Source organism: Neophocaena asiaeorientalis, unplaced genomic scaffold, assembly GCF_003031525.2.
Source record: "Neophocaena asiaeorientalis asiaeorientalis breed wild unplaced genomic scaffold, Neophocaena_asiaeorientalis_V1.1 scaffold449, whole genome shotgun sequence".
NCBI classification, from domain to species: domain Eukaryota; kingdom Metazoa; phylum Chordata; class Mammalia; order Artiodactyla; family Phocoenidae; genus Neophocaena; species Neophocaena asiaeorientalis.
Window position 1 is genome coordinate 3,023,464 of NW_020175027.1, and position 14,631 is coordinate 3,038,094.

The window sequence follows — 14,631 nt, forward strand, 5'->3', positions numbered from 1 at the left end:
GACGCGCAGGCCCAACGGCCATGGCTCACGGGCCCATCCGCTCCGCGGCACGTGGGATCCTCCCGGACCGGGGCACGAACCCGTGTCCCCTGCATCAGCAGGCAGACTCTCAACCACTGCGCCACCAGGGAAGCCCCAGGTCTGTGTCTTTATTCCTGTCTTACCCCTAGGTTCTTCATGACATTTTTTTTTTTCTTAAATTCCATATATATGTGTTAGCATATGGTATTTGTCTTTTTCTTTCTGACTTACTTCACTCTGTATGACAGACTCTAGGTCTATCCACCTCATTACAAATAGCTCAATTTCGTTTATTTTTATGGCTGAGTAATATTCCATTGTATATATGTGTCACATCTTCTTTATCCATTCATCCGATGATGGGCACTTAGGTTGTTTCCATCTCCGGGCTATTGTAAATAGAGCTGCAATGAACATTTTGTTAACATGACTCTTTTTTTTTTTTTTTTTTTTAACATGACTCTTTTTGATGAAAGAGTAAATGTTAAATGGCTTACCTGTTTGAGTTCTGTAACAATTTAGATCAAGTAGGCATATATAATAAATTGGAGATACATTGTAAATGTATCCTTTCTGATACCCTCCTAATGGGATGGTGTAATTTAGTGGACAGAATATGTTAGAATTTGTTCCTAGAGGGAAGGATTCATTTCAGTGTTATATGATGTATTAGCCTAGGGCTGCCACAAATGTGGTTTAAAACAGGAACTTACTGTCTCATAGTTCTGGAGGTTAGAAATCTGAAATCAAGGTGTGTACATGGTTGCTTCCTTCTGAATCGTCTGTTCTATGCCTCTTTCCTAGTTTCAGATGGTTGCTGGCGATCCTTGGCATTCCTCGGCTTATAGATGCACCATCTCTGCCTCTGTCTTCAAATGGTGTTGTCTTACCTCTGTGTCTGTCTGTGTCCAAATTTATCTCTTCATACAGGGATACAAACAATTGGATTAGGTTCCACCCTAATCCAGTATGACCTCGTTCTAACTTGATTACATCTATAAAGACCTTATTGACATATAAGGTCACATTCACTGGTACCAGGTGTTAGGACTTGAACATACCTTTTTGGAATGACACAGTTCAACCCGCAACCTATAGGTAGACTTTAATGTATGTGTTATTTGAACCAAACTCTTTTAAGTTTTAACCTGCTCCTTTTGGCTTGAAATGTAAAGTCTTTAGAACATGTATCATTCATCTCATTTCATTTTCCTTAGTCTCAGCCGGATAATTTGTAACTGCACATCATTTTGACAGATTAACTCTGTTTTAAAAGCACATTTTAAAATTCATAATGCTGAAAGTTTTGGACATAGGACCATTTTCTCTTTATTACACTGTAGATCCACCCACATGGTTTACAGTGGTGAAATTAAAGCCTTTTTAAAAGTTGATCCTTTTGTCCAAATTAAATACTTCAAAAACACCAAAATCCATGAACCTGGGACAAAATTTAAAGGTTACAAGAGAGGGGACTTCCCTGGTGGTCCAGTGGTGGAGAGTCTGCCTTCCAATGCAGAGGATGCAGGTTTGATCCCTGGTTGGGGAACTAAGATCCCACATGCTGTGGGGCAACTAAGCCTGCGTGCCACAACTACTGAGCCCATGTGCCTCAACTAGAGAGCGTGCGTGCCGCGAACTACAGAGGCCCTGTGCTCTGGAGCCTGTGCTTCACAACTAGAGAGAGAAAACCTGCACGCCACAACTAGAGAGAGGCCTGCGCCGCAATGAAAGATCCCGCATGCATCGAGGAAGATCCTGCGTGCCACAACTAAGACACAGCCAAAAAAAAAGAAAGAAAATAAATTAAAAAAATAAATATTAAAAAAAAAAGATACGAGAGCGTATATATTGAAAAGTAAAATTCTCTCTCCCCTCTGTCCCAGTCATCCTGTTTCCTTTCCCTTATGTTAATCACTTACTTTTTTGGTTTCCTATGTATTTTCCATGTACTTAGAAATACTTATGTGTATTTTATATATATATATGTGTGTGTGTGTATTCACATATATTTATGTGTATGTGTAGCTTACTGGTTTCTGTCACACAAATGGTCACATACTGTAATATTATTCTGTACCTTTTTTCCCCCCTATTTAACATTTTAGCTTGGAGACCATCAATGCATATTCATAGAGATTTTTGATGTTTTTGTTTTACTCTATTTTGTATTTCTTTATTTGAAAATACAAAGTAGGCTGTTTTCTTTATGTAAATCTTATTGGATAGCATTTTAAAAATTGACTAAGTATAATTTATATACAAGAAAATGAACACATTAGGTACATAGTTTTTGAAAAAGGTACATACCCATGTATTTCCCACCCCACTCAGGGTATAAAACATTTCTACTACACTAGAAAGTTTTCTCCTGACCCTTGAAGTTAATCCCTGTTACCCCACCGTCCCAGTGCCCTTCTCAACAACCACTGACCTGATTTTTATCACCAGAGATTAGTTTTACCTATTCTAGAGCTTGATAAAAATAGGATCATACAGTATGTACTCTTTTGTATTTGGCTTCTTTTATTCAGCATAATGCTTTTTGCAAGTCATTATATCAGTATATTCTCTTTTATACCTTGCTTTTTTCACTTAATATTGGAGATTGTTTCATATCAGCTTATAAAGAGTTTCCTCTTTTTTTTTTCCTTCTTTTTATGGCTGCATGGAATGCCATTTTATGTAGTGTGAGTACATTAGTGTTGTTTCCAGTCTTTTGCTGTTACAAGCTATGCTGCTGCAGTGAATGATCTTAAACGTGCATTGTTTTTTGATGTGAGAGTGTATCTATAGGAACAGTTCCTAAATGTGAACGTATGAGGTCATAGGCTATCTCCATCTGTAATTTTAATTGATATTGCTAAAATGAAATGAAATCTTAAATGGAAACCCCCATTTACAGAATAGTGGAGCTGCTCTGGTGAAGAAGGGATGGAAAGCCTAGATAGAGCTTTGTGCTCTGGTACCCATTCTTTTGTAGCCTCTGAGGAACTTGTGTATAATTGGTTCTTTCTGGTATAGACTGAAAATCACTGATCTTCTGAATGGAGAAGCAATAATTGCTGCTGGGTTTTTGTTTGTTTCAAGTAACTACACTAAATGTGAGTACATTAAGATTAGAATGGGTATTAATACTTTGCTATAAAAATATAAAAACCCTGAATGAACTTAAAATCACAGTGGTAGTTGGTTCTACTTCTACTTACTGGTAATAAAACTGCTCGAGACCAAAAACTGTTGTTCTCTTTCTTGGAATACTGAGAGTATATTTTTGAATGTGCCTTACTTAGTTTGTTCCCTTGCTTGTAAATTGAATTAATAATATCTCTGAGTTTGGTATAATTTTTTATTTTAAATTCCTCTGAAGCGATTTCTGTAAGTAGTAACAATATTTATGTGACTATTGCTCTTTAAGTATTGCCCTGGAGGAGAGCTGTTTGACTACATAATTTCCCAGGATCGCCTGTCGGAGGAGGAGACCCGAGTTGTCTTCCGTCAGATAGTGTCTGCAGTTGCTTACGTGCACAGCCAAGGCTTCGCTCACAGGGACCTCAAACCAGTAAGTGACTGCTTCACAGATGGTCACCTGAGAGTTCAACATCATTTACCTGTCATTACTAGGTTTCCAAATGTTCTTTCTGTTTAGAATTTGTCTGGGCTTTGCTTTTTGTTGTTGTTGTTCTATTCCTAATGTATCACTTCTTTTTCCTCCTTGACTTTTGACTCCTGGTAGGCTCTTCAGGTTAGACTTATTATTGGCATTCTTTTTCTCTGTCAATTATGTGTGACATTATAAATATCTTTGTAGTCAGCTGCAGAATATGAACCTCAGGGTTTTATTTCTAGGAAAGAAGAGTTGTAGTATTTTCTTTGAGAATATTGTCATTGAGTATTTTCCTCTCAATACTCTCTTCCTGACACCATCTTCCTTTAATTTTCATTCCATTATGCTTCAGAAAGGAACAGTTCAGTGGAATGAACAGACTCAACTTTTCAAGGACAGAATAAAAATTTGATACTCTTAAGTCTGTAGGCTCTGACTGATATGCATGATGGTGAACATGGATTTTAATGTTATTTGGTACTAGGGTTAGGGACCTAGAATTGGTCTAACAAGATATGGCAGTTTCTATCCTTTTCCCTCTGTTTCTATCCATTCCCTCTGTTTATATCCAACACTTTGATTTGAGTTCAAACTTGCTTTTTTTGTTCAAACTTGCTTTTGGCACACATTGTGTTTGCTTGTAGTTGAACCTCAGAGCACCAAAGAGAAAATGGTTTATGCTAATGTGTCTTGAGGGGAAGCAGGATAGTTATCAATATTCATCTTCTCTTCCCTTATGTTCTTGTCATTTCATTCTTTTTTAATGATTTTCATTCTTGTACCCACGCTGTTTAATATAAACAACCTTAAAGTGATTTTAGAAATAGCTAGAGGTGGGATGTGATATAAGGAAGACAGTTATGAAAATATCTTTGTTTTTTCAGGAAAATTTGTTGTTTGATGAAGATCATAAATTAAAGCTGATCGACTTTGGTCTCTGTGCAAAACCCAAGGTAAGTGCAGAGATAAAAATGCATTTATTTCCTTTGTCAGTGTACCTCTTAGTATGTTATCTTAGGCTGACTTCCACTTAGTCTTTATTGAGCCTGGTTGCATCCATTGAGAAGAATGTTCAATTTCATGGTTTTTATAAGTTCTCTAGATGATTTTAATATACAGCCAAGGTTGAAAACCACTGCTCTAGGTCCAGGGTTTGTCCTGCTGAAGACCCCATGGGTATGCTGTGAGAGAATTTACAGCACCTAGGTGACAGGAGGCCGTCACAGTGTGAATGCTGAATTGACCATGTTCTTGCAGTTAGAGTGTGTTGCCACTAGGTGATGCCTTTGTTGATTTAGATATGAGTTTTGGGAATTTAGTGCAAATCTGTTCTTTATTATCCAAATGGTTATATAACTAGCGGTTAGTTACGTTTTGAGAGACAATCCCTTTTCCTTCTAATAGAAGAAGGAAAAAGTCCATACGCACTTTAAAATTTATACCGTGATATATTTCTTTAATTTGCACTCCATAGTTAGGTACTGGTGTTCTCCAGCATACCTTCTCTTTGAGGTGACTTTGAACTTCTCCTGTGTGGCTGTTGTAGGAAGCTTCCTCCCGAGTTCTCTAATGATGGTATTCACAGTCTCTAAAATGAGCTGTCTACCCTCATTAAGGATGTTGAAATTTCAGACCTTTCTCAGCCCTTTGGAGTCCCATGATTATTTCCTGCCCCAATCAGAATTAGCTGCATGCAAAGGAGGCCAGATTTTGCCCCTTTGGCTGAATGTCTGATTCTTTCTGATTTTCCTCTCCTTCCCTTGGCTCTTCAGAGATTGTCAGTCGAGTCTTGTGTCTGGGAACCAAATGCTAGAAGGCATTTTTTTTCATCAGCAGGCAATAAAGATAAAGCATACTTTGAGCAGATACGCTGGTTTTAAGTCATGTTCATCATAGGAGGCAGTGGAGAATGTGTGTGACAGACTCCCTTAGCCTTTATTTATGGCTGCCACAGATTCAACCCACACAGACACCATCTCAAAAAGCAGGGGTTGGCTGGGAGAGGGTGGCCTCAGCTTTCCTAAGATGAGGAGCTTACTTCTGGGTGTGTGTAGCAGTTGTAAATGAAATCTCATAATTTCACAAGTCATCTGCCATTTGTGGAACTCTGTATAACTGTTGGGCAGTGGTATCATTTTCATTATGTCTCCATATTTCTGTGGGAGACCAGAGGAGGTTGAGCAGATTCCTCATCTGAACAATCTGGAAGCTCAGGTCGTGATTTGTGTTATAACCGAGTCTAGAAAGCAGACTCCCAAGGCACTATTCTGTGCAGCATTTGCTCTCTTCCCTCTAGGGGAAAAGAAACTCTTCTGTATTTGTAAAGATTTGATATTGGAGGTAGGGTCCCATAGAGAAATAACCCTTTTTCCTTGAGTACTTGGGAGTGGGAAGACATGGGTGCTTGGATGTATGCTAAGCTGATTATTATGCTAATGGATGCCTAGGGAAGTACGAACCTGACTTGACTGAGCTAAGGGGAGAAGAATTTTTTTTGCATCGGGTTGTCGTGGTATTGGAAATCAGAGAAGAGGAAGCCACATGTGCGTGCATGCACATAGGCAGAGTATTGAGTTGGCAGCAGAAGTCTTTTATTTTCATTATTTGGGGTAATTCTTCATCTAGCATCTCTCTGCTTGTGCTGAAGAATGTTTATCAGGGTTTTAATTTTCTTAAGGGCTCTAGTTAATAAGTGTTTCATTTTTGTCTTATTGGCAGGGTAACAAGGATTATCACCTACAGACATGCTGTGGGAGTCTTGCTTATGCAGCACCTGAGTTAATACAAGGCAAATCATATCTGGGATCAGAGGTAATTATTCACTGATTAATTCAATATATAACCAATGTATGTTTATTGGTGACCTGTAGTGAGTCAGGCACTGTATGTTGAGGGTGTAATGAGGTAAGAAATAAACTTGTTAATCAAAGAGCTGTCTATTCAGAGAGTGAGATATGTAAAGTAATAAGTGAAATGAACAACTTGCAATAAATATAATAATACACAGTATACTTCTGAAACAAGGATATATTTCTGGTTGTCGTGGTTGCTTGTTGTGGTTGCTTTTCTGTTTAACTGTGCCATCGTTTTAGACTGATTAGTCCAGCCAGGTAGAACATGAGGCCAGGATTATAGGCGCAGTTTTCAGAGATGCTGGTTAGCACAGAGAAAACGTGTACTTTGTTCACAGCCAACTATTCAAGGCCAGCAGTCCCGTGTAAGAGGCCCAGGCTCAGAAGGCCTGGGCATTGCCTGCTTAACCACTGGCTACCGCGAGCTAGTCAGCCCCTTCCACTCTCTGGAGTACTGGTTTTGCTGATATTAGTATCATAAAATTAAAAAGGTTTAGTTGTCAGAAGATCTGGAAATGCTAGGTTGAACAGTTTTCTTTAGTTAAGGACATCTCCAAATCTTAATATGTTCCTGTACAGTGTCTTTTTTTTTTTTTTGCGGTACGCGGGCCTCTCACTGTTGTGGCCTCTTCCGTTGCGGAGCACAGGCTCCAGACGCGCAGGCTCAGCAGCCATGGCTCACGGGCCCCGCTGTTCCACGGCATGTGAGATCTTCCCGGACCGGGGCACGAACCCGTGTCCCCTGCATCAGCAGGCGGACTCTCAACCACTGTGCCACCAGGGAAGCCCTGTACAGTGTCCTTTGAGAGTAGAACATCACAGACGGCAGCTAGTCTCAATTTTATGCACCTACAGAATCCACTTTTTACGTGGAGCATCTTTTGGAACTGGTGTTATGCCGGAGAAACTTTGAGATATGCTGGTTTACTTAATTTGTAACATGAGAAGATGGGGACTAACTTGTTTTTGGTGACCTTTTATTTGGATATAATCTCAAACTTACAGAATAGTCGCAAATGTGGAATGAGGAACTTCTGTATATATTTAGCCAAATTCATAATTGTTTATATTTTTCCCTATTTGTTTTATCATTCTCTATGTTTGTATGTATGTGTATTATTTTTTGAACCAACTGAGAGTAAGTTGGAGACATCATACCCCTTTATCATTAAATACCATGTATATATTTCCTAAAGGAAGGACTCTCTCTTTTATAACCACACTTTAGTTATTGAAATCAGAGAATTTAACATTGATACAATTTATTAAATATTTATTTATTTGGCTGCATTGGGTCTTGGTTGCGGTGCGTGGGCTCTTCGTTGCAGTGCGCGGGCTCCAGGGTGGGCGGGTTCAGTAGTTGTGGCACACGGACTCTAGAGCGCTTGGGCTTAGTTGCCCTGTGGCATGTGGGATCTTAGTTCCCCGACCAAGGATCGAACCTGCGCCCCCTGCATTGGAAGGTGGATTCTTAACCACTGGACCACCAGGGAAGTCCCTGATACAATTATTTAATCCACAATTCATATTCACATGGTGTTAATTGTACCAGTAAGGTCCTTTATAGCTATATTTTCCCTCTAGTCCAGGATTCCATTCAGGATCATGCATCGCATTGTTGTGTTTCTTTGGTCTTCTTTAATTTGAAAGAGTTCCTTAGGCTTTCTTTATCTTCATGACCTTGAAATCTTTGAGGAAGCCAGTTATTTTGTAAAATGTCCCTCAATTTGAATTTTTTTTTTTTTAAGAATCAATTTTATTTACTTATTTTTGGTTGCATTGGGTCTTTGTTGCTTCAAGCAGGCCTTCTCTAGTTGTGTTGAGTGGGGACTACTCTTCGTTGCAGTGCACGGGCTTCTCATTGCAGTGGCTTCTCTTGTTGCGGAGCACGAGCTCTAGCGCACGGGCTTCAGTAGTTGTGGCACATGGGCTCAGTAGTTGTGGCTCACGGGCTCTAGAGCACAGGCTCAGTAGTTGTGGCTCACGGGCTTAGTTGCTCCGCGGCATGGGGGATCTTCCCAGACCAGGCCTCGAACCTGTGTCCCCTGCATTGGCAGGCGTATTCTTAACCACTGTGCCACCAGGGAAGCCCCCTTTTACTTTATGTCTCTATGAGTTTGACTATTCTAGGTACCTTGTATAGTAGAATCATACAATATTTTTTTGTGTGTGTGACTGCTTTATTTCACATAGTGTAATATCTTCAAGCTTCATCCATGTTGTGTATCAGAATTTTGTTCCTTTTTAAGCTTGAATAACATACCATTGCATGTATATATCACATTTTATTTTTCCATGCATCCGTGTGTAGACACTGGGATTGCTTCCATCTTTTGGTTATTGTGAATAATGCTGATAGAAACAAATATCTCTTTGAGACCTTGCTTTCAATTCTTTTGGATATACACCCAAATGTGGAATTGCTAGATCATATGGTAATTCTATTTTTAATATTTTGAGGAAATGCCATACTCTTTTCTGTAGTGGCAGCAACATTTTACATTCCCATAACAGTGCACAAGGGTTCCACATGATAGATCCTTTCACAAAAATCCTTTGGAGCGAATACTGTTACTCTGTTTCATAAGATAAAGAAGATGAAGAAATTGAGGCTCAGAAATTAAGTGCCTTTGCAGGGTCACAGCTGGCAACTATGGGTCAAGATTTGAACTGAGTGAGGCCTTACTGCACACCTCTACTCTTTGCACTGTTCCATTCAGTCTCCCAGAAGGAGTGGTAATCATATGCCTGATGCTCACAAGATTCCTAGAGGTCTGGTGATGAGGCCCTGCTGGTTTGAATGCATCAAGATTTTCCTATAGGATCTTGTTTTCTTATCCATTTTAGTTCAACTTTCTGTCCTTCTAGGACAGTTTCTTAAGGACAGTGTACCAAGGAATTGTCTGGGGGCACTTGTTAACATATGCAGAGCTCAGGGCTGTGCATGTTTAGAGTTTTTGGTTTTGTTTTCTGAGGTGGGGCTTTAGCAATCTTCATTCTAAAAAAAGTACTTTTGGTTATTCTGTTGCTTATGGTCCAGATCATGCTTTAAGGAATGTTCCATGATAAACATCTCTAATTCATTTTGTAATTTCTCAGAGGAAGTGGTTTCAAACCCCTCTTCCCCCCCAGTTATTTATTTCTTATTTGGCAGTTGGTAGCTTATAGATTTACTTGTATTTTCTTTGGTTTATGGTTTTAGTTGATTCATTTATTCTCATATCCATTTCAAAACAGTGAAGTGAAGGTGCTTTGATGCATTAACTGAAGAATACTTTTTCTGCTTTTTTTTCTCTCTAGTAGGCTTTTGTAGATTTCTGTGGGGATGTTACTACTATTTTCTTCATCTTTTCCTTTAACCTCAGATGTAATCTCTCTTTTGACCTCTTCTTATGGCATTTGATGAGGCCATGTTAGCCCACTCTTCCCTGTGTAGTCTCTTTACCTTGACTATAACACCGTGGTCAGGAGTGCCATGCCGTCAAGACTCAATTTATAGATGAAGTATTTGATATCTTTCAGGCATAAATGGTTAATTTCTGACCTCCTGCAACTTGGAAGAAAAATCTGGTGTTTGCTTGAAAGTAAATTGTTCACTTGGGGCTTCCTAGTTGAGTCCTAATAATTTGATACGATTTGGTAGGCAGGACTAGGTGTGAAATTTGTGTTATTTAGTATAGGTACTACCTAGATGTGTGATGCTGCTGAAGTTATTTTAACTCTATTTCTCCCCTCTGTCCTTTCGCCCCACCTTTTTTTTTCTTTAAACATGCTACATGCTGCCCTTTTACCTCTTAAAATTTTCCTAAGGTAAAGGCTAAGCTCCTTTCTGGGACTGTTTTTTCTTGCCCCCTCCCCCCCCTTTTAAAAAAAATTTTATTGGAGTATAGTTGCTTTACAATATCGTGTTAGTTTCTACTGTATCCTTTCTGGGCTTTTGAGATTTGTAGGGCTATTTGTGCTGGCAGGCGAATTTCTATTCTCGATCCTTGAAAAATCAATTGTTGAACTTTATTAAGGTGTCTCTACATAGAGAGGACTTTACAGTATAGCTTAGTTACATTTGCAGATTATCAGCAGTAAATTTTAAGACTTGTTTTGATATCCTCATGCATGTTTACATAATCCTCATATGTAATAAACCCTCAGTAGTACTATAGTTTTGTCTTTCAGAATCAGAGACCTAGGGACTTCCCTGGTTGTCCAGTGGGTTAGACTCTGCACTCCCAATGCAGGGGGCCCAGGTTCGATCCCTGGTCGGGGAACTAGATCCCGCATGCATGCCGCAATTGAAAAAAAAAAATGAAAAAGAAAAGATCCCCCATGCCACAGCAAAGATCCTGCATTCTGCAACTAAGACCCACTGCAGCCTAAATAAATTTAAAAAAGAATCAGAGACTTAGTCTCATCTTCTTCCTTATCATGCCGAATCCATCCAAGCCAACTAGAAATGATTTTCTATTGAGCATTAGAGGGGAGTGCACTGAACTAGTCACTCTGAACTGAACTGGTTACTGGTCAAGAGACCTACCTGGGTGGCCTGCCATTGACTGGGTGACTTTGGACAAGCCTTCCTTTCTGGGCTTCAGACTGTACAAGGAGCAGGTTGAATTGGAAGATTTCTGAGCTCTTTTCCAGCTCTGTGATGATTCCATGTAGTGCCCTTTTGAAATGCGTTCTAATTTTTAAAAAATTATTATTTTTTTCTCCTTCTCAGGCAGATGTTTGGAGCATGGGCATACTCTTATATGTACTTATGTGTGGCTTTCTACCATTTGATGATGATAATGTTATGGCTTTGTACAAGAAGATTATGGTGAGTATTACAAGGCACAGAATTTCATTGTAGAAGTTTTCTATATTGCAAACTATATGCTTCTATTTATAAAAGTACAAGAATAAGCAGAAGTAATGTATGCTGCTAGAAGTCAGGATAGTGGTTACTCTTGGAGGTGGTTAGTGACTGAAAGAGACACATGGTGGGGCTTCTGTTTGGTTTTTGATCTGGATGATGGTTATACTTGTACTCAGTTTTTGAAAACTTATCAAAGTATACCTTATGATAGGTGTACTTTTCTATATGAACATTATACTTCAGTAAGAAGCTTAACAAAACAAAAACAAGTGGGAAAGTAGACATGTAAGCTGATTTTTCTGGTAAGAGTTTTTGTTTTGTATCCTGAAATGATGCCTTAGTAAGTTGCTGTGTTAAATCACATTTTTGTTTATAGTTATGTTAAAATAAGAGAAACTGTTTCTTTTTGAAGGTAAAATTTGGCTTTAAGGTATAATAAAAGCACAGTTAAGAGTACTGTAAGCTTTGTTAAAATCATATATGTCAGAGATAGAAAGTAGATTTGTGGTTATGGGGCTGGCGGGGGAGGGGTGGAGTGGCAGTGGGGAGTGACTGCTAACGGGTGCAGGGTTTCTTTTTGGGTTGATGAAAACATTCTGGAATTAGATAGTGGTAATAATTACACAACTTTGTGACTATACTAAGAACCACTGAACAGTATACTTTAAAAGGGTGAATTTTATGTTATGTAAACTATATTCAGTTAAAAAAACTCAAAAATCATATATAGGAAGGAAAATAGTAAAATTCTTTTTAAAGAGTTAATATTCAAAGCAAGCTAACAAAAGAAGACATGTAAAGAGGAAGGGCACCATATTGTGTCCATAGCAAGCCAAAGTCAGACCAGCAGAGCAACTTCTCTGAATGTGGCTTGAATTCCGTACTGTTCAATAAATATTTCCTAAAGGTCTTCTTTGTATGAGATACTGAAAGACGTGAACAAAGATCTATGAAACTTCATCATTGTCTGCCAGATTTCTTGTTGGAGACAGATACAAGGCTATCTAAAAAGGGGAAAGGGTGAGGGGTGCCATTTTATAACAGCTTAAATGAAGTTAATACAGGAGTGGGTGTGGGATTGAGGAGAACATCTTATAGTAAGTGAAGTTTGAGCTGGGCTTTAAAAGAAGGTTAGAAGCACTTCAGAAAGGGTTGTGGGAGAGAGCATGCCTGGTAGGCAGTATCAGCCAAGGCGTAAGATGGGAGAAATGTGGGAAGAAATGGTCAGAAGTTTTATGTGGCTGGACCATTAGGTCTCTAACACCCTTTAGGTAGGGAGACTACCTACATCAGCTCTCATTTCTGGAAAGTAGCACACAGAATTGAAAGTGGTAGAACCAGTTGGCTCTTTGCCTACCCTACTGAACAACCAAGTCTGAGGGCACTGAGCTCAATCTGCAGTTATTTTATTTATTTGACTTAATAGTTTTTCCTGTATCCCATCCTGGAAAAAGCTTTAAAATCAGTGCCAAAACTGCAAGGGTAGTTTTGGGAAGTGATGGAATTGCAGTGGTTCCAATTTCTTGAAGGCTGAGGAGCTCTGATTCTACAGGATCAAAGAGAAGTCATGTTAGCAGTAGCTGTTGCCACTGTTTTGGGGAACCGTGAGTGCTTGTGCTTCTCCTTGGGGAGGGGAGATGGATGGGGCAGTGGGCTGGAGGCCAACCTCCTGGAGCCTGCTGGGGTAGCCAAGACAGCCCGTATTTCCTCCCATCTCTTCTCACAAAGCCTCCCCTAAACTTTGCAGGGTAGCAGTTGTTGCCTTGGCTCTGCTTCCTGCCTGTGACAGCAGTTCCTGACCTCACAGAGCCACATTCCCCGTGTCAACAACAGGATACAGGGAGGGTAGTGTTAGGATTGCTTTGTAGTTTCAGCTTTAGTTAACAGATGTGGAGTGGGAAGGAGGCTTGGTCTTTGGGCAGCTCAGTAACAATTTTCCAGTTACACTTTCTAAAAACATTAGGTTGACCTCTTGAGTTATTCCCTCTTTTTGCTGCTCTTTCTATAAAGTAGAGCTCTGTTTTTTGTTCTGAAAATAACTTTAGTATTACAAGCTACTAGTATGTTTTCCCATATTTTTTTTTTGCTGGGGGTACTGCATGCCAGAGAATAAACTGACCGACAAGGTTCTCCAAAGATGAAGTAGAATTGGATCTGTTTGGTGTTATAGCATGAAATCTTATACCTTCTAGAATTCTAGAAAGACGGTGTGGGGACACATGATCATAGAATTTCCTTGTTGGAAAGGATCTTACCAATCATGTTTTCTCCTCTCTGCTTCTTGTTTCATATTTAAATCCTCACTAAAACATCTCTTGCCCTGGCTATGTCTAGGTAATCTCTCTCAGGGCTGGGGAAGCCTTAGCTGATGGACTTAGCGCAGTGGTTCACAACCCCGGCAGCATACCAGCATCTCTTGGGGTGCTTTAAAAAATATAGGGTCCAACTTCTGGAGCAGTTAAATCAGAATCTCATTGGTATTTTTAAAATCCAGGATCTCTACTTTCTATCTGTGGACTTTGGCAAATTACTTAGCTTCTCTGTGTGTCAGCTTCTTCATGTGTAAAATGGGTGATAGTATTCATAACATAGTGATGTTAGGATTAAATGAGTTAGTTCATTTATCGTAGTGCTCAATAAATGTTAGCTATTATTATTTTTAATGAAAGGCCCAACAATCTTTTTTTAAAAAAATATTTATTTATTTATTTGGCTGTGCTGGGTCTTAGCCGCGGCACGCAGGATCTTTGTTGCCGCATGCGAAATCTTCTTTGCAGCGTGCGGGATCTTCTTTGCGGCATGCAGGATCTTTAGTTGCAGCATGTGGGCTCTTTTAGTTGTGGCATGTGGGATCTAGTTCCCTGACCAGGGATCGAACCCGGGCCCCCTGCATTAGGAGGGTGGAGTCTTAACCGCTGGACCACCCGGGAAGTCCTAGCTATTATTATTGACATACGTTTCTAAATTTGGTTTGCCAGTATTTTGTTCAGGACTTAAAATTTGTTCAGAGATTAATATGTAGTTTTCCTTTCTAGAACTATTTTGTTTGTTGTTGGTTTCAAGATTTTACTAGCTACATAAAGTTGATTGGGAGTATTCTTCCTTTTACTGTTTCTTTTCTTGTGTGCGTGTGTGGGGGCAGTATAAGGTTGGAATTTTGGGGTGTTATGGAATGTGCTTGAAAGTCCATCTCCACCAGTGACTTCTTTATGGGAAGATTTAAAAATAGTAAGTCAGGTCACATCCCTTTATTGGAAGCTCTCCAGTGGCTTCTTTTCCATTTCACTCAAGTACTA

The 14,631-nt window shown here is 39.5% G+C and overlaps 1 protein-coding gene across 2 annotated transcripts in view; it reads left to right on the forward strand.

Annotated features, from left to right (window-relative positions):
• The window catches only part of MELK (maternal embryonic leucine zipper kinase), a 78,657-nt gene that overhangs the window by 12,634 nt on the left and 51,392 nt on the right, over window positions 1-14,631 (forward strand). For both annotated transcript variants that reach the window (XM_024763019.1, XM_024763020.1), the window contains exons 5-8: window positions 3,440-3,583; window positions 4,513-4,581; window positions 6,347-6,439; window positions 11,198-11,296. In XM_024763019.1, the coding sequence (XP_024618787.1) occupies window positions 3,440-3,583; window positions 4,513-4,581; window positions 6,347-6,439; window positions 11,198-11,296 (405 nt within the window). The remainder of the gene's footprint in view (window positions 1-3,439; window positions 3,584-4,512; window positions 4,582-6,346; window positions 6,440-11,197; window positions 11,297-14,631) is intronic.